The sequence below is a fragment of the Nelusetta ayraudi genome, unplaced genomic scaffold (genome assembly GCF_046127955.1).
Source record: "Nelusetta ayraudi isolate G7.1 ecotype Tasmania unplaced genomic scaffold, CSIRO-AGI_Nayr_v1 ptg000004l, whole genome shotgun sequence".
Classification (NCBI taxonomy): domain Eukaryota; kingdom Metazoa; phylum Chordata; class Actinopteri; order Tetraodontiformes; family Monacanthidae; genus Nelusetta; species Nelusetta ayraudi.
Genome location: NW_027466054.1, coordinates 985,013 through 1,003,685, shown reverse-complemented (window position 1 = coordinate 1,003,685; position 18,673 = coordinate 985,013). Strand labels below are relative to the sequence as shown.

The 18,673-nt window shown below is 48.4% G+C and overlaps 2 protein-coding genes across 3 annotated transcripts; both read left to right on the top strand.

The window, feature by feature from the left end:
- Window positions 1-200: 200 nt before the first annotated feature.
- Window positions 201-10,902, top strand: vps16 (VPS16 core subunit of CORVET and HOPS complexes). 2 transcript variants are annotated; one of them, XM_076042270.1, is made up of 24 exons: window positions 201-389; window positions 677-765; window positions 907-998; window positions 1,151-1,279; window positions 3,708-3,852; window positions 3,929-4,044; window positions 4,132-4,254; window positions 4,346-4,401; window positions 4,515-4,604; window positions 4,696-4,867; window positions 6,134-6,265; window positions 6,341-6,468; window positions 6,590-6,625; window positions 6,722-6,830; window positions 6,912-7,046; window positions 7,207-7,315; window positions 7,386-7,483; window positions 7,916-8,020; window positions 8,097-8,174; window positions 8,871-8,957; window positions 9,033-9,115; window positions 9,287-9,383; window positions 9,461-9,564; window positions 10,366-10,468. In XM_076042270.1, exons 1-24 carry the CDS (start codon window positions 340-342, stop codon window positions 10,400-10,402), a joined length of 2,400 nt encoding a protein of 799 aa, XP_075898385.1. In that variant the 5' UTR covers window positions 201-339; the 3' UTR covers window positions 10,403-10,468. The 2 variants fall into 2 exon arrangements, with proteins under 2 accessions (XP_075898385.1, XP_075898377.1); XM_076042262.1 differs by having other exon boundaries at window positions 202-389; window positions 10,423-10,902.
- Window positions 10,903-13,947: 3,045 nt separating this feature from the next.
- Window positions 13,948-18,546, top strand: rgn (regucalcin). Its single transcript, XM_076042526.1, has 7 exons — window positions 13,948-14,147; window positions 14,253-14,435; window positions 14,511-14,611; window positions 14,844-14,958; window positions 17,346-17,477; window positions 18,043-18,197; window positions 18,323-18,546. The coding sequence occupies exons 1-7, from the start codon at window positions 13,985-13,987 to the stop codon at window positions 18,371-18,373; spliced, it is 900 nt and encodes a 299-aa protein (XP_075898641.1). The 5' UTR covers window positions 13,948-13,984; the 3' UTR covers window positions 18,374-18,546.
- The last annotated feature ends 127 nt before the right edge of the window (window positions 18,547-18,673 follow it).

Below are 18,673 nucleotides of genomic sequence, written 5' to 3'. Positions count from 1 at the left end.
TTGTTCTTTTTAAGTCCTTCAAAGATCCCACGTAACATAGATAGATAGATAGATAGATAGATAGATAGATAGACAGATAGATAGTCACACCGACACTCACATCGGGTAGAGTCTGAAAACAGTCGTAAAAAGGTCGTACAATCGCGCATGCGCTTTTCACTTCCGCATCTACTGCGCATGCGCGACTCACTTTGGGTAAGTACTCAAATCGGGTTGCGACAACATCCTCCGCTGTCGGTCAGCTGACTGGCTGTCTGCTCCCCTGCGGAAGCTCCGTGTGAAACCTTCTCCTCAGGCCGGCAGAGACGTCCCTCTCCTGTGAGGGAGGAGGACGGTGGCATGGCCTTCATCACCTCCAACTGGAACCCGCTGGGCGAGGCTTTCTACCGGTCAGTCCTCGGCTAGTCGCCGTTAGCCGCTGCGAAACTACTGCCGCAGCGGCTGAGTACTGCGCAGTAGTTGGCCGCTAACACAGGCTAGTGTTGGCTCGCTGTGAGCCACCGCCGCCAGTCAATTGGATAAATGAGTCGGTCTTGTAGTTGACTAAAATAAACCTGTCAGTAGGCCGTCAGTATAGCTAAGATAAGGTCACGTGATAGATTGTATGGAGCTTCTGACGTGTGTGTGTGTGTGTGTGTGTGTGTGTGTGTGTGTGTGTGTGTGTGTGTGTGTGTAGTAAAAGTGAGCTGTATGAGATGAACTGGGATCTGAAGGACGGACTGACAGACAGTCTGGTGGCTGCAGCACCGTATGGAGGACCGATAGGTAGACACACACACACACACACACACACACACACACACACACAATGATGTGCGTTATCTAGTTGGCTGACTGAAGTGTGTGTGTGTGTGTGTGTGTGTGTGTGTGTGTGTGTGTGTGTGTGTGTGTGTGTGTGCGCGCCAGCCCTCCTAAGGGAACCTCAAAGACGATCTCCCAGTTCTCGGCCCCAGCTGGAGATCTACTCAGCCTCTGGAGTTCCCATCACCAGCTTTGCGGTAAAACAGTTAGAGAGTCTTAAGTCTGTCTGAGCACCTGTGTGTCTGTCTAACACTGTGTGTGTGTGTGTGTGTGTGTGTGTGTGTGTGTGTGTGTGTGTGTGTGTGTGTGTGTGTGTGTGTGTGTGTGTGTGTGTGTGTGTGTGCTCCAGTGGAAGAGCGGCCCGGTGGTGCAACTGGGCTGGACCGTGAGCGACGAGCTGCTGTGTGTCCAGCAGGACGGCTCGGTTCTCATCTACGATCTGTTTGGAGGATTCAAGAGACACTTCAGCATGGGCCAGGTGGGTCAGCTGACTTCACAGAACCACATCAGTATGTCTATTACTACTGTGGCGGATCCTCATTTAGCTATGGCTGCAACGATTAGCCAACGTAATCAATTACGTCAACAACATACATGTGTGCGTCAACACGTCGTGTTATTGTAATTGTAAATTGCTGAATGATAAAATCACATTCCGACGCTATATGCTCATTTGTACCTGCAAGGATTGTACTGAGCGCCAAGGGTGGTGTCGCTCGTTGTTTACATCCTGCAAAAAACAGAAGAACGGCTTGTTCTCTGAAAAGGCTCGAAAACTAAGACCGAAAGTTTCTAACGTTTGGGAATATTTCATAGAAAATGAAGCAGTGAAACACGTTGGGTGCAAACTTTTTTTTTTAAATGACATGCTTCTTTTTTGAATTAATCATCAGCCTAGGAGACAAGTACATAATACTTTTTTTTCGTATGTCGGAAAATCCTGGATCAAGCTTGCTTCGTGAACAATAGTTCACTTAGGTAAATGTGTGCTTTACGGCAGTAATTAGTGAATTACAGCCCTTATCACGAGTACCGTATATACTGAATTGTAACACTCTTTCACTTATCAACTGTGATGTTTAGGGAATATTAGTTAGATAGGTAAGTTGTAAGAAATCTGTTGAAGGTATTTAACTGTGATAAACATTGCATTTAACCTTTAAATAGTGAATTAAACTACCTATGATATTTTACATTGAAAAATATACCAACTATGTCACAGATAAAATGCTTTGTGTGTCATAATTCTGATATATTTGTGAAAGAAAATGTGCAGTATGCTGTCAGAGTACAACAGTATAGCACAGGTAAAGATTTAAGCAAGTTTGGTTAAACAGACGTCCAAAATAGGGTTGAAAATAAAGAAGATAATCGTGACTAATCAAAGAAATAATCGACGGATTAGTTGACAACAAAAATAATCTTTAGCTGCAGCCCTACGTAGCTCTGTTGCATTCATTGTAAAGGAATAATTATTGTTTCCAGATGTATTATCAGAGTGATCATTATTTACAGCCAAGGGGGACTGAGGTTAAATATATACTGTACTGGTTGAGATGGTTCTTGTTTGGTTGATATCCTAGCCTGCTGCGGTAGGTCAGTAATGCACCAGACTACTGCTGTGTCTCAATTCAGGGTCTGCATCCTTGAAGTGCGCATTTTGAAAGGAAGTTGCGTCATAGCACTGTGCGAAGGCTCGTCCCAATTCCCAAGGGGGCTTAGGACGCTCAAAATGCGTACTCGGAAATACGCACTCGCTTTAGCCGATTCCAAGGATGCACCGCTACTATCCTTCGCATACTTATGTATCCCATGATGCTTTGCGTGCGGCTGCAAAGCATCATGGGATCCTGGGAAGTCGGCTGAAATTAGCGGCATGTACTGGTAAAGAAACTTCATATGAATTTAAGTATTGAAATTTCACATAAAATATTCAGTTTTAACATCCGGTTTTTATTTATTTGAATATCGAACGCCATCATTAGATGGCTAACCAATGGTTAGCTTGATGCTATAAAAACGTCACTTCCTGGGTTGGCCAGCCGGAGGGAACGGCGGTGACGAAACGAGGAAATACGCCGAAGGCTAGACCGTCCCGAGTCGGTACCTGGGAGGTGGGTTTTGGTCCGTCCTTCTAGGCTGGGTCCTCGAAGAACGCTTCCTTCAGACAGAGGACACTCGGTCTGAAGGGTGCAGTACCTGAATTGAGACACAGCATACGACTCCCAGCGGGCTTTGCGCTAGGTGCAAACAAGAAGAGAAGCGAGTTCATGTGGGAGAAGAGAAAGAGAAGGAAAAAAAACAGGTTTTTGACTATGCTAATACCATTATTAGCTCGCTAGCTGTGTCAAGAGTGTAATTGTGCCATCACATATTTCCTTGACATGAAGGAACGCTGAGGTTTCATCAGGTGACAGTAGCGATTTCAGAATCACCTTTTTTTGGTCTCGATCCAATCCCGATTTTTTTTAATGAGTAATTGCCAATCCCGATTAAATAAACTGAATACATTGGATTCAGACTTTTCTCTTGGTGCACTGCAAAATAAATTGGATTGTTTGTTTCAATGATCAAACCATGCTTTGCTTTTCATCATCGTTTTGTTTATTTTACAAGTTGAAGAACACAGTGTGCATACTATATAAAACAGTAAATACTGAGCAGAGTGGGGCAGAAATGTGCTGCTTATTTATGCATTGCAAACTATAAATATATAATTTATAGAAATATTTCATGATTTTCCCTTGGAAAAGAGGTTTTTAACCTCAGTGGGATTGGATCTGGTATTTTGAACACATGGCTATTAATATGCTAGATCAGCATGTCGCTCCGATCTTTTGATTGGCACGTCCCTAGTGATAGGTCAGGTGACCTGACCGTGTGTGTGTGTGTGTGTGTGTGTCCAGGAGGTGGTCCAGAGCCATGTGCTGCAGGCCAAGGTCTTTCACTCACCCTACGGGACGGGCGTGGCCATCCTCAGTGGCTCTGCCCGCTTCACGCTAGCCGCCAACATCGACGACCTTAAGCTGCGCCGCCTGCCAGAGGTCCCAGGTAGAGACCACCTGTCTGTCTGTCCACCTGTCTGTCTGTCCCCCAGCCCACGTGTCTGCCTGTCCTGTCCCTCTAGGCCTGCAGGGGGAGCCATCCTGTTGGCTGGTGCTCACCCAGGACAGACAGACCAAGGTCCTCCTGGCTAGCGGGCCGGAGCTCTTCATCCTGGACAACACGTCCTGCACGGCCGTGGTGAGTGAGTGAGTGAGTGAGTGAGTGAGTGAGTGAGAGAGAGAGGTAGATAACCTTTCTCTCTCCTTCCATCCCTCTCTATCCCAGGTTCCTCCTGGTCTGGGTCCTCAGGCCGGAAACATCATCCACATGGCCGTCTCCTTTAGCTACAAGTACCTGGCGCTCTTCACTAACACTGGACACCTGTGGACTGGCTCCTCCAACCTCCAGGTATGCTCCACCTCCCCATCCAGTCAGCTGCTTAGCCTGGCCCTTGGGCGGGGGGCCAGGTGAGTGATGGCTGGTGGTTTTCTGCCTGCAGGACAAGCTGAGGGAAGTGGACACCAAGAAGACCACGCCACCAAAACAGATGGTCTGGTGAGTCATCGATCTGTCCGTCTGTCTCTCCACCTGTCTGTCCACTTGTCTGTCTGTCTGCCTTCCTTCCTGTCTGTCTCTCTGTCTACCCGTCTGTCTGTCTGTCCACTCAGGTGTCGCCGTCCCAAGAGCCAGCAGCCATCTGTGGTGTTGATGTGGGACAGGCTCCTCTTGGTGGCCGGTACCTGTGAGGACACCATCCAGTATCCTTTGGGCCAGTAGCTGCTGCTGTTGCTGCTCCAGCTCCTTGGCCAGTCTGAGGTGTTACCTGTTGGCCTTGACCTTTGACCCCAGGTTCCCGATGGAGGAGAAGTGTGTCCTGGTGGGGGAGCTGGACGGGGTTCGGGTCATCAGCTCCAGGAGCCAGGAGCTGCTGCAGGAGGTCCCTCTGGTGTGCCAGGACATCTTCAAGATCGCCTCCATGGCGCCCGGTGCCCTGCTGCTGGAGGCCCACCGCGAGTATGAGGTGGGGACAGCGCTGACCTTTGACCCTTGACCCCCCCACCTCCTCTTTTTTTTAAACACTTTATTTATGAGAATTAACTTACATCAAATAAGAGACAAGACAGTGACCAATATATAGACAGTTATAAGAAAGTAAACGAGGAAAAAAGGGCAACAGTAAGCCAGACATAAAACACAATGAAATAAAACAAAAATTAAATTTAAGAGGAATTAATTAAGAGAGGGGAAAAAAAGAAGAAAAAAAAGGTGGGGGGCAAGAGACAGACCGTACACACACACATGTATATATATATATATGTACATGTACAGACATTTTTAACAAAGACAACGTCGCTAAGAGGACACGTAAAGTCTCCTGATCAACTCAACTCAAAACAACGGAATGAAAAACTTGAAAACTGCTTCGCCGGATGGTTATACTTCAAGATCACTGACTCGCTCATTTCACTGTCAATCAAAAAGGATTCAGCCTCAAACAGATCATCCAATCATCATGCAGAAGCCGAGCATCGGGGCCAACCGAGGCCATTGCTCCATAGACCCCAGAGACGCTGAGCATCCGATGGGCAGGACAAAGCCCAGTATTTATCCAATGACCGTCTTGTTTCGCTGCAGTGGAACTACCCACTCTATGCTTCCCCATTGAATTCAATAGACGCTCAGCGCCTTCATGGTCTAAGCACGGTGACGCTGCGGGGATGTATGAGAAAGAAGTCGTGTCACTGTCAGTTACCTGCGATAAGAAGCTGATTTTGAACTAAAGATGAACGCACTCTATCGCATATTTAGTGAATGAAATGTACACACAACAGTACATATGTGACCGCTTATTTTCTGACATTTTAGGGGAAGCTGAGCTTCCCTTGCAGTCTTAGAGCAGTCACATCTGTTCTGGGGCGTCGTCAGCACCCTCAATGCTAGGTTTAGCATGAGGCTCTCGTGCTGGGTTTGAAGGGGCTGCTTTCCTGGCATAAGGCAGCTGTTCCTGTTTCTTCCTGGTTGCCATAAGTGCACAGACGGAAGGCGAGCGTAATGCTTAATCTTCTAGCAGGCACGCTTAGAAATGTTATATTGCTTGAATCTAGAAGTATCAGACGGGAGCCCTGAAAAACCGCACCTACACCATAATGTGCGCTGTAACGCCCCTCAACCTGCATACTGATTTTAGTGGCCGCCGCTCACCCCTTGACCATTTGACCCATCTGAGGCGTCAAAAGCCTCCTGTGGTCTGAAGCCTCCTGTGGTCTCCCTCCCTCCCTCTCTGCAGAAGTCCAGCCAGAAGGCTGACGAGTACCTGCGGGAGATCAAGGAGCAAAGCATGCTGGGAGAGGCGGTGGCCCAGTGCGTGGAGGCGGCGGGTCACGAGTACAACCCCATCACCCAGAAGTCCCTGCTGCGGGTGAGAACTGCCCCCTCCTCCTCCTCCTAATGGCCTCCTGCTGTCAGTGCTGCAGTGTGTTCCTCCCTCCACCAGGCGGCGTCCTTCGGAAAGAGCTTCCTGACTGACTCGACTCCTGACCGCTTTGTGGCCACGTGCCGGGAGCTCAGGGTGCTCAACTCAGTCCGGGACAGCAGTGTGGGCCTGCCGCTCACACACACACAGTATCCTCTAACCTCTGACCTCTGACCACACACTCACACCCAGTATCCTCTGCCTACATTCACTCAGTAACCTCTGACCACTCACACACACACAGTTTGATTCCTTGACCTCCCGCCTCAGGTTCAAGCAGATGACTCTCCAGGTGCTGCTGGACAGGTGAGTCAGCTGGTCCTCTCACCTGTCTGTCTACCTGGGCCTGTCCTCACCTGTCTGTCTGTCTGTCTGTGTACCTGTCTACCTGTCCATCTCCAGGCTGGTCTACCGACAGTTCTACCCTCTGGCCATGGAGATCTGCCGCTACTTGAAGATCCCAGACTACCAGGGGGTCAGCAGGGTCCTCAAGCACTGGGCCTCCTGCAAGGTGAGCTCATTGGCCCCACCGACCGGTGCCGGACCCACCCACCTTCAGCTCTCGGAGTGACGTCTCTTTGGGCATGTCCAGGTGCAGCAGAAGGACCTATCGGACGAGGCCATCGCCAGGGCCGTGTGTTTGAAGGTGGGAGATTCACCTGGAGTCTCCTACTCCGACATCGCAGCCAAGGCTTTTGAATGTGGACGGACTGAGCTGGCCATCAAGGTGAGTCAGGCCTGTCAGTCAGTCTCTAGAGAGGAACCAGGAGGTTCTGCATACTGGAACCAGCCGGTTCTCCACACTGGAACGAGGTATGGTGGTTCCCAGGTGGTTCTACATTGGTTCCCTATTGGTCCATGTTGGTTCTTGTTGGTTCCCCCTGCAGTTGCTGGACTTTGAGGCTCGGTCTGGGGAGCAGGTCCCTCTGCTGCTGAAGATGAAGAGGAGTCAGCTGGCCCTAAGCAAAGCCGTGGAGAGTGGAGACACTGACCTGGGTGAGTTGAGCTGTCCCACCCCCGCCTTGCCACAGTGAGTACCACACTGACCTGCCGCCCCCTGTCCCAGTCTACACCGTGGTCACTTACCTGAAGAACGAGATGAACCGAGGAGACTTCTTCATGACGCTGAGGAACCAACCGGTGGCTCTCAGCCTCTATAGACAGGTACTTCTCTTCCTCTTCCTCTCCCTCCTCCTCTGCTTCTCCTTGCCCTCCTCCTCGATATCCTGCTTCTCCATTCTTCTCCTCCTCTTCCTTTTCTTCCACCTCCTCATCATCCTCTGCCACCTCTTCCTCTTCTTCCTCCTCCTCCTCGTCTTCCTCATCCTCCCCTTCTTCCACCTCCTCACCCTCCTCGTCCTCTTCTTTCTTCTTCCACCTTCTCCTCTTCTTCCTCCTCCTCCTTTTCTTCCCCCTCCTCTTCTTCCTCCTCCTCCTCTTCTTTCCCCTGCTCTTCTTCCTCCCCCTCCTCTTCCTCTTCTTCCCCACCCCTCCTCTTCGGAGGGGTGGGTTGCTAGATTGGGTGGGTGGTGGCCCCTCCCCGCTGTGGTCTCACCTCAGTGGTCTCTCCCACCGGGACGTGCTGGTCTCTTTCAGTTCTGCAAACACCAGGAGCAGGAGACCCTGAAGGACCTGTTCAACCAGGACGATGACCACCAGGAGCTGGCCAACTACCACGTCAGCGCCAGCTACAGAGAGAAGGTTCATGCACGCAAGCACGCATGCACGCACGCACACACGCACTACTACTCTAAAGGTGTGTGTGTGTGTGTTGCAGAGGCTGGACAGCCGTCTCGCTCTCCTGCAGGGCGCTGTGGACGAGTACAACAAGGCCAAGAACGAATTTGCAGCCAAGGTATTTATAAAAAAAAAAAAAAAAAAAAGAAAGATTGGTCTGTTCGGCGATGATGTCATCACTAATGGACAGGAAGTGGGTGAAAAATCAAAGGCTGTGGCTGTGTCTCAATTCAGGGTCTGCATCCTTCGAAGCCTGTATTTGAAAGCAAAGCACCGCGCGAAGGCTTGTCCCAATTCCCGAAAATCCGAAGGACGCTCCAAATGCACCCTCGAAATGCACCCTACTTTTAGCCGTTTCGAAGGCTGCACCGCTACTATCCTTCGCGTCCTTCTGTATCCCAAGATGCTTTGCATGCTGCTGTAAAGCATTGTGGGATCCTGGGAAGTCAGCTGAAATTGCAGCATCTACTGGCAAAGACAATATGTATTGAAATTCCACATAAAATATTCAGTTTTTTATGTAGGGTTTTTACTTATTTGAACATCCAACGCCATGGTTGGATGGCGAACCAATGGTTAACTTGATGCTATAAAAACGCCACTTCCGGGGTTGGCCAGCAGTTGGGAAAGGCGCTGACGCAACCAGGAAATACGCTGAAGGCTAGACCGTCCAATGTGGTTCCCGGGGAGGAGGGTTTTGGTTTGTCCTTCTAGGCCAGGTCCTTCGGAGGACCCGTCTTTCGATGGATATGCTTCCTTCGAAGGATGCAGACCCTGAATTGAGACACAACCAAACACTTTTTTCTCCTCTCAGGCCACCGAAGAAAAGATGCGTCTCCTTCGTTTCCAACGGAAACTGGATGAAGAAAAAGGGGCGGGGCTTCTGGGGCTGTCTCTGCAGGTGTGTTGTAAGGGCCGGGGCCTCTGCCCAGTGGTGGTGGTGGTGTGACGTCACTTCCTATGTGTCCTTCTGCAGGTGACCATTGAGACTCTTCTGGCTCTTGGCCTCCACAAACAGGCAGAGCAACTTTACAGAGACTTCAAAGTTCCTGATAAGAGGTGAGTCATGTGACTGCTTCCCCTCCTTTTGTGATTGGCTGAAGTGCTCTCACCCAAGGGGTTCTCCAGACTGGAACCACCAGGTTCTCCAGAGAGGAACCAGGTGTTGTGGTTCCCTGTTCCATGGTGCTTCCACCCTTCTCACCTGTGTACGTGCATGTGTGCGTGCAGGTACTGGTGGCTGAAACTCAAGTCGCTTGCAGAGAAGGAAGAGTGGGAGGAGCTGGAGAAGTTCTCCAAGAGCAAGAAGTCTCCCATTGGCTACCTGGTGAGAACCGCTTGAATGATTCTAATGACTCAAATGACTCTTGCTTAAATCTCCAACAATTCCACACCTCTGGCCAGCCTTTTGTGGAGGTCTGCATGAAGAGCAACAACAAGTATGAAGCCAAGAAGTACGTTTCCAAGGTGATGCCAGAGCAGAAGGTCCGAGCTCACCTGGCCGTCAGGTGAGACTGTAACATGTGTGAGTTAGATAGATAAATGTAGGTAATGAAATACTTTGGGCTTAGGAAATTCTAGATCTGGCAAAGGTTTGTCGGGAATAACCATAAACCACAATGTTTACAAAGTGCCCTTTCAATTATGGTCCAGTTCTTTGCCTTTGTCCAATTTGTTGGTTGAGGTATGCACATCCAAACAGTTGATTAATTCCAGAGCTTGAGATTCTAACGGGATGTTAAGTTACAGTTATATTTGCATTGATGGTTGTCCAGTGCCGTGAAGTGGGTGGAAGATTAACATAGGGAATAGTGTCTATATGGCTGCAGAGCTTCCTACCACATGAGTAGCACAAAGTCAACAACTTTATAGTTGGACAGTCTGGTCCATGACCAACAGACCCGAGCGTAAAAAGCCTGAATAAAAACTTTTCCAAATAACAAGTCTAATAATCACAATTATTGAATGTGAATAATTAATACATTTGAAATAATCTTAATAAATTCATTGAAATCAAAATTGTATCACAATATTAAACACAAAGGGGACATGGTTAAACCTAGTTGCAACCAATACCATTAACATTAGCTACTGAAACCAGTTACAGAGAAAGAAACCCACTTTCAAAGTCTGCATTCATAAGGTCTGTAGCACTAGGAGCCAAAAACATACAGAATGCAGTAAGGCTACGGATAGCGCCCTTTGGGATGGCACACATAGCACTTACCAATTCCTTTCATTAATTCACTCATTCTTGTGTGTAATGACAATGTCTGGCATATGGTTGTTTAAGGCTGTGATATTATCAGAGTAGGGAGGACATGCCCCCTCTGGTCACCGTGGTAACGTCCTCTTCCTTCTGCCAGTGACCTGGAGGGGGCAGCAGACGCCGCCATCGAACGCAGGAACGACTTGGAGATGGGGGCGGTCCTCTCGCGATGTTTGGCCTCCGACCGCCTGCTGATTGACAGGTTGAACCGAGCCAGAGCCACCGCCGCCGCACCCAGGAAGTGACCCTGGACCCCTTGACAGGACAGAACAGAAACTGACCCCCGCGGGCCGCGGCCTCCCATTGGTTGTCCTTCTATGAAGAAACTCATCCGGTTGACCATTGGAACCAATCGAGGCTCTGAGTATTGATCTGTGATTAATCATTGGTAACTCTTGTAGCTTCATCATCAAACCATACTGTCCCACTAACCACCATCATGTTGACTCTAAACCACCCCGACCCTGCCGGCTCCCTGACCATGTCTGAAAAAACAGAAAACTTTTTACTGAACTATTAAAATGTTGTTGTTGTTTTTTTAATGGACTGTGGTCAGAAATACTACAACAATAATTGTGTCAATTCTGGCGTCATTTTTGTGTGTGCCACACGGAAGAGACAAAAGCGAAAAGACCCTCCAGGACATTTTATGAACGGTCGTCAAGACGAAGAACAAGTAAAGAAAACCAGTCTTTCCGGACAAAGGAAGACCTTTGGATTCTTCTTCCGCACTTCAGTCCCATATCGTGTAGTTGTTGTGGGCGGGGCCGCTTGAGGGGCTCGGAGAGCGTACATAGTGACTCCCTGCAGATGAGCCGTGGAGCAGCAGCACCAGGTGGAGGTAATGAGTTTCAACCCGGAGCTTCATTGACGCAGTCACGGTTTAAAATGTTTCCTCTGCTCGTTTAAAACATATGACGGCGGTGAACTTCCGGGTCTCGGAGGGAGACTCGGACTGGCGCGCTGCCACACACATTTAAAAACACAACACAAACAGGAGGGGAACTGGGAACCGCAAGTGTGAATTAATGGTGTGCTTTCTGCTGTTTTCCGTGTGGCGACACTAGCAGTCAGTGTAGTTGTTCGCTCGGTGGTGTCACGCGCTCACTCACCCGACTGTCTCCAGTCGGGAAAAGTTCAAGCGACAGAACTGACGTCGTCAGCAAGCGCCCGATTGAAGTCGAGATTTGTTAACGCGCACAGCTACACTAGAAGCGTCAGCAGAGCGATCGCGTAGACGCGCTGCTCACGCAACAGCACCCACAGGACGCGTTTTACGAGCAGAGCGTCGCGCGCAGCGGCTCGATCGGTTCACGTGAGGATTGCAAAATCGCGCGACAACCCAGTTAGTTTTCGTGTGTTTTTAAAGAAAACAACAATGAAACATAACATCGATACTTCGAGTGTCGAAGTATCGATGTCTGTCAAGAAAAGAAAAGAAAAATAACAATAAACCGAACTGCTTGCATCATACAAAATGCGGGTATTTAAAGTATAGATGCATTTTGTTCATCATAGTTTGAGATTCAAAGTGAAATCTGTTTTTGTTTGACGGCCGACCTGAACAGCATTGAAGCCGATGCGTCACGTTGATGTTTCACAGTAAAGTACAGCACATATAAATACAAAATCCAGCACACTGTGTGTTATGATGAAATTCAACCGGATCCACCATGTTTTTACATAATTGACTTCCTGTCTGAACGATCCTACCTGCTGTGATTGACGCAGGAGGGACGCGGCAAGCGTCAAAGCATAAATTCTGGCATTCTTTTCCAGCGGGTCGCGTTTTACTGCTTCTGGGACGCTTCTGAAACGCGGCCGCTCTGCGCCTGGCTCATTTGTGGCCGCGTTTTACTGCGTCGACGCGGACGCTCTGCAGACGCTTCTGGTGTTAAATAGTGGTCACACCAGGCGCAGAGCGGCCGCGTTTCAGAAGCGTCCCAGAAGCAGTAAAACGCTTGCTGCAAGACCCGCTGGAAAAGAACGCCGACGCTTGCCGCGTCCCTCCTGCGTCAATCACAGCAGGTAGGATCGTTCAGACAGGAAAAACACAGTGGATCCGGTTGATTTTCATCATAATACACAATGTGCTGGATTTTGTATTTATATGTGCTGTACTTTACTGTGAAACATCAACGTGACGCATCGGCTTCAACGCTGTTCAGGTCGGCCGTCAAACAGAAACAGATTTCACTTTGAATCTCAAACTATGATGAACAAAATGCATCTATACTTTAAATACCTGCATTTTGTATGATGCCAGCAGTTCGCTTTATTATTATTTTTATTTTTATTTTTAATTTTAATTTTACACACATCGATACTTCGAGACACTGTTGGGACAGTGTCTCGAAGTATCAATGTTTTGTTTCATTGTTGTTTTCTTTAAATACACGCGAAAGCGACCAGGGTTGTCGCGCGATCTTGCAATCCTCATGTGAACCGATCGAGCGGCTGCGCTGTGTCTCAATTCAGTGCTTCAAAGCATCCTGGGAAGTCAGCTGAAATTAGCAAAGACACGACGTATAAATCTAAGTATTGAAATTTCACATAGAATATTACGTTTTTAATGTAGGGTTTTTACTTATTTATTTGAACATCCAACGCCATGGTTGGATGGCGAACCAATGGTTAGCTTGATGCTATAAAAATGTCACTTCCGGGGTTGGCCAGCAGTAGGGAACAGCGGTGACGCAACTAGGAAATATGCCAAAGGCCAGACCGTCCCATGTGGTTACCGGGGAGGCGGGCTTGGGTTCGTCCTTCTCGGCCGGGTCCTTCGAAGGACGCTTCCTTCCGACGGAGGACGCTTTCTTCGAAGGATGCAGACCCTGAATTGAATCACAGCCAAAGTCAATGAGCAGCGTCCCTTCTGCGTCAATCGCAGCAGTTAGGTGTGAAATAGCTATTTCCAAGGGCTGTGGCTGTGTCTCAATTTAGGGTCTGCATCCTTCGTCTATAGGGTCTTTCGAAGGACCCAACATAGGACGAACCCAAACCCACCTCCCCGGTAACCAAATGGGACGGTCTAACCTTCGGCATATTTTCTGGTTGCATCACCGCCGTTACTGCTGGCCAACCCCAGAATTGGCGTTTTTATAGCTTTAAGCTAACCATTATTCAACATTGACATGGGTGCATGTGGAGCATCCTTCAAATTTTTGTTAATTGGGAGAGGCCTTCGCGCAGTGCTATGACGTAACTGGCCTTCAAATGCAGGCTTCGAAGGATGCGGACGCTGAATTGAGACACAGCCAAGACACGGCGGCGCATTCATGTTGCTTCTGCATGATGCGCACCCACCCAGAGCACATGCGCAGTAGAGTCAATCGACATCATGCCTCCGTTAACCCACGGCATACAGCTGGACACACAATCAGCCAATGAGAGCGAGCCAAAACACAGCAGCACGTACGAGGCAAGGAATATAAAACCCTTTTCTGTTTTTTTTCTGGCCTTTGTTGCTTTTTGAGAGATTAAAAGTCCAGGACTTAAAAATCTGCATTGGAAGGTCATCTGTCACCATTTTACAGGCCTTTATTTTTGTATGGTGGCCTAATGGAGAAATAGTGCTGCAGTAAAACTGCTGTATTGATTGTTTTTTTTGGTGACCCGACAGGTTTTCCCGTTGCCTTGAGTGGTTGATTCACTTCGTGATGTCATCAGTCAAAGTGGAATGCGTGGTTAAGGCCAACGCTCTGATTGGTGAAGGGCCAGTGTGGGAGGAGCTAGATCAAACACTGCTGTTTGTGGACATCGGCGGACAGAAGATCCACCGCTGGAACTCGCTGACCAATCACGTCCAGTCGGTGGACACAGGTCGGCCAATCATGAGGCAGCTCGCGGTCCCTCCGCGGGCCAATGAGGTAACCAGGTGTTTCTGTGTGTGTGTGTGTGTGTGTGTGCGTGTGTGTGTGTGTCCAGGTGACATGGTGGGCTTCGCCGTCCCTCGCCGCTGCGGCGGCTACGTGGCCGGGGTGGGCCGCAGCGTGGTGGCTGTTGATTGGCTGACGGGGGGGATGGCATCACTGGCACAAGTGGACCACGATAAATCCAACAACCGTCTCAACGACGGGAAGGTGGACCCCACAGGACGCCTGCTGGCAGGTGGGAGTCATGTGACCTGAGGTTTGATCATGTGATAAGAGGTTTGGACATGTGACCGGTGCTCTGCTGTCTCAGGGACGATGGGACGGGAGATTCGACCCGCTGTGGTCCAAGAGGGCCAGGGATCTCTGTTCTCCGTGGCCCCAGACCTGACTGTGACCAGACACCTGGACCAGGTCAGCTGACCTCATCCTGCACCATCACCGTTCTGTCTGTCTGTCTACCTGTCTGTTCTACTGTCTGTCCTTCTACCTGTCTGTCTGTCTGTCCTACTGTCTGTCTGTGTGCTTGTCTGCATGTCCTACTATCTGCCCTTCTGTCTGCCTGACGGCCTATCCTACTGTCTGTCCTTCCGTCGGTCTGACTGTCCTACTCTCTGTCTCCCTGCCTCACCTGTCTCCCTCTCAGGTGAGCATCTCCAACGGCATGGACTGGTCCTCAGACCAGAAGACCTTCTTCTACATCGACAGCTTGTCCCTCACTGTTGATGCCCTGGACTATGACGTTACCACAGGAATTATGGGTAAGTGAGGAAGATCAAACATCGCTGCCCACTCATTTCACTTGCTTAAAGCTGCTCTAGGTAACTTGGACTCATTACTGCTCCCTGCTGTTTGAGAACCGCAAATACTCTTTGCCAGTGTTGTAAACGGGGACAAAACCAGGGTTTGTTGACACAGCCGGCATACTGAAGAATCGCTTGGAAATATTTTAGCACTTAACACTTTTAGTACTTCGTCTTTCATCGAGGTTACTTATTAGTTAGGCTTTACACCGATCATATCGGCTATATCGGATCGGCCGATATTTGGCATTTTTTGAAATGTTTGTGATCGGGCTTCATGTCATAAATCACCGATCCGATTAATGACGTCATCGTCGTGTTGAAACTTTTTAAATCTGTCTCATTTACTCCAAAGTAGTTTCACAGCATCGACAAGTTTATTTGTTTGTATCCGAGAGCTAATGATTCATGATTCTAAAAACTTCATTTTCGTCTTCGTGCCTCTTCCTGTTTTGAGTACTGTCGCTATGTGACGGACAATAAAGTTTCTTTGAATCTTCCCGACAGCAACATCCATGGGCGACACAAACAAACATGTCGGAGGTGTGGAAGTTTTTCAAAGTGAGAGAAACAGACATAGCACGAGCTATCTGCAGTATATGCAACGCTACAGTACCTCGCGGGGGAAACATCGGCAAAACATTTCAACACGACAAATTTAATCAGGCACTTGGAAAAGATACACACGGAGGAGCGTGTCGAGTTCAAGAAACGCAGCGCGGAGAAAGAAAAAGAAAAGCAAACTCCGAAACGGATGCTAAAGCAAACAACTTTATTGATACTCAGGAAACAGCACAAAAGTACTGTTAACCGTTCCTGATTTCGTTCCGGACCGTGGTCGGGAGACACAGGGGAGATTTGTCTTCTCCAGGGCCGAAGTACCGCGCTTCCTTCGGGGTTAAGTCCCTTAAACAAACTATGACCCCCACACTTGTTGAAGCGGTGGCACACACAGAGAGGAGGAGGACGTGTTGCTGATGAGACAGGGGTTTATTGTCTTTCTGCACTGTAACTCGCTCGCTACCTGTCCTGGTCGCCGCTACCATTCATGCACTCAGCCGCTCTCTCGCGCGCTGCTTCTTCTTCTTCCTCCAGCTTGGGCACCACAGTGGCGCGAGCGCCTCTACTGGCCGCTCGCAGCCACGCACACACACTCACTCACTTTCAATCACGCACTAAGCTGCCTATGGCACGCACACTCAGAGACACACCCCCCGCCACGTAACATTGCCGGCACGTTAGCGTAGCGCGACAGCGACAGCACACTGCCATAAAGTGGTTCATCCAGCGTGTCGGGTCGCGCTTGAAAGTTACACAGTGCAGTTAAAGCCGGCACAACCCCCCTCTCGCTGCCGAGGCGGCACCATTGATCCTATTAATCGTTTATCTACCGCTTTACTGAGTTTGGAATCATAATTTTATGGTTGAAGTTACCTAGAGCTGCTTTAACACTGAAAGGTTTTTAGAGCATGCTCAGCATTGTCACTTCCCATCATTGGATGATGTGTGATCAGTGGTGATGTGTCCCATCACCACTGTGACACATATGATATACCAGGAGCCACCAGCAGCCAATCAGAATGAGCCAAAACACGCTGGGAATATAAAACTTTTCTGTTTATTTTCTAGCCCTTGAAAAAAAAAATTGAAAGATTAAAAGTCCAGGACTTTTATGATGAAACATTATGAACCACTTTTGAGGTCAAAGGTCATCCTGTCAGCCATTTAGCAGGCCTTTATTTTTGTATCGCGGTCTAATGGGTGGGAAATGCTTTTCGGGCCTTGTGGGGTTTTTGGCCGCAGTACCTCGAGTGACCACTGGGGGCAAAGAATCCCTGTACTGCCAGCCAGTGTCCAACAGAGCAGGAAAGACCTGCCTCCCCGGTAACACACATGGGACGGTCTAGCCTTCGGAGTATTTGTATTTCCTGGTTGCGTCACCGCCGTTCCCAACTGCTGGCCAACCCCGGAAGTGACGTTTTTATAGCATCAAGCTAACCATTTTATATATATATTTTAACTGAATTTTGGGGTTTTGATTTCACATATATAGCGATGGATGTTCAAATAAGTAGCTGACTTCCCAGGATCCCAGGATGCTTTGCAGTAGCACGCAAAGCATCCTGGGATACGGGAGGCCGCGAAGATAGTAGCGGTGCATCCTCCGAATCGGCTAAAAGTAGGCCGCATTTCAAGGGCGCATTTGGAGCGTCCTTCGAATTTTGGTGAATTGGGACAGGCCTTCGCACAGTGCTATGACGCAACTGGCCTTCAAATGCATGCTTCGAAGGATGCAGATCCTGAATTGAGACAGAGCCTAGGTCTTACTTCCTGTTGTTGCCCAGGCAACCGCCGCGTGGTGTACCGGCTGGAGGAGGGGGAGGGCCTTCCTGACGGCATGACCCTGGACGCCGGCGGCGGCTTGTGGGTGGCATGCTACAACGGGGGGCGTGTCCTCCAGATTGACCCCAACACAGGTGCTTCACTTTCTCAGTTTTATATACTATATTTTATATTACATTTCACATTGCAAAAACATATAATTATATTATATTCATATTATGTTCATTATATCATACTGCCCTATTGCACTTTACTATTACTAATTACTACTATCACTACTACTACTACTGTTTTACTGATATTACTACTATTACTGTTGATGGTATTATTATAAAGTAAATGGTATAATGTCATACTTTGCATTCGATTGGTTGCAATGATATATCACATATATATATGTATATATATATGTATATGTATATATATGTATGTATATGTATATATATATATATGTATGTATATATATGTGTATGTATATATATATATATATATATATATATATATATATATATGTATACATAATTGTATTATTATCTTATATTATTTTATAGTTTTATATTATATATTACAATTCAAAAATCATGTAACGGATGATATTACACTGTAGTTTTACACTTCAAACACCCTTATGGAAACACCGTGAACCTACTTGGCTGCTGTGGTCATATGACACCCCACTGTCTATGTGGTTGGTCACAGGTGTGCGGCTGCGGACAGTGACGCTGCCCGTCTCCAAGACCACCTCCTGCTGCTTCGGGGGTTCCGACTACTCTGACCTCTACGTGACCTCTGCCAGTCTGGGCCTGGAGCAGGCCGAGCGACTGGAGCAGCCGCTGGCAGGGAACACCTTTCGGGTCAGAGGTCCCCACACACACACACACACTCACCTGTCTGCACTGACTGAGTCCACTCACTGTGTGTGTGTGTGTGTGTGTGTGTGTGTGTGTGTGTGTGTGTGTGTGTGTGTGTGCGCGCGCAGGTGACAGGGCTCGGGGTCAAGGGTCGTCCCTCCAACTCCTTCGCTGGATGACACTGAAACAACGAAATGGTGGCGTTTTTTAATAGTCTGAGTTGAGAATTGTGTGTAATCCAGCAGCCAGTGTTTGTCATGACTCAGAAGAGATTTGAGCAAAGTTTGTCCTTCAAACGTCCTTTTGACTTTGATTGAAATAAAACTAATGATTTTCTGGGAGAAAAGAAAAATCTTTTGACATTGTGGGAAAATTGGACGTGTTTGTGTGCAGAAGTCCTGACCTCCGTCTGACCTTCAACAACCATGATGCAGCGTCTCCGTGATGTTGAACAGGAAGTTTTATTTTAGGATTTAAAG

Bases quoted from the DNA above. Each gene is read 5' to 3' on its own strand.
- vps16 (XM_076042262.1), top strand. From the start codon at position 340: ATGGCCTTCATCACCTCCAACTGGAACCCGCTGGGCGAGGCTTTCTAC. The intron at 4,045-4,131 runs GTGAGTGAGTGA...TCTCTATCCCAG, and splicing joins ACACGTCCTGCACGGCCGTG to GTTCCTCCTGGTCTGGGTCC. The intron at 9,116-9,286 runs GTGAGTCATGTG...GTGTGCGTGCAG, and splicing joins TTCAAAGTTCCTGATAAGAG to GTACTGGTGGCTGAAACTCA.
- rgn (XM_076042526.1), top strand. From the start codon at position 13,985: ATGTCATCAGTCAAAGTGGAATGCGTGGTTAAGGCCAACGCTCTGATT. The intron at 14,148-14,252 runs GTCGGCCAATCA...GTGTGTGTCCAG, and splicing joins CGTCCAGTCGGTGGACACAG to GTGACATGGTGGGCTTCGCC. The intron at 14,436-14,510 runs GTGGGAGTCATG...CTGCTGTCTCAG, and splicing joins CACAGGACGCCTGCTGGCAG to GGACGATGGGACGGGAGATT.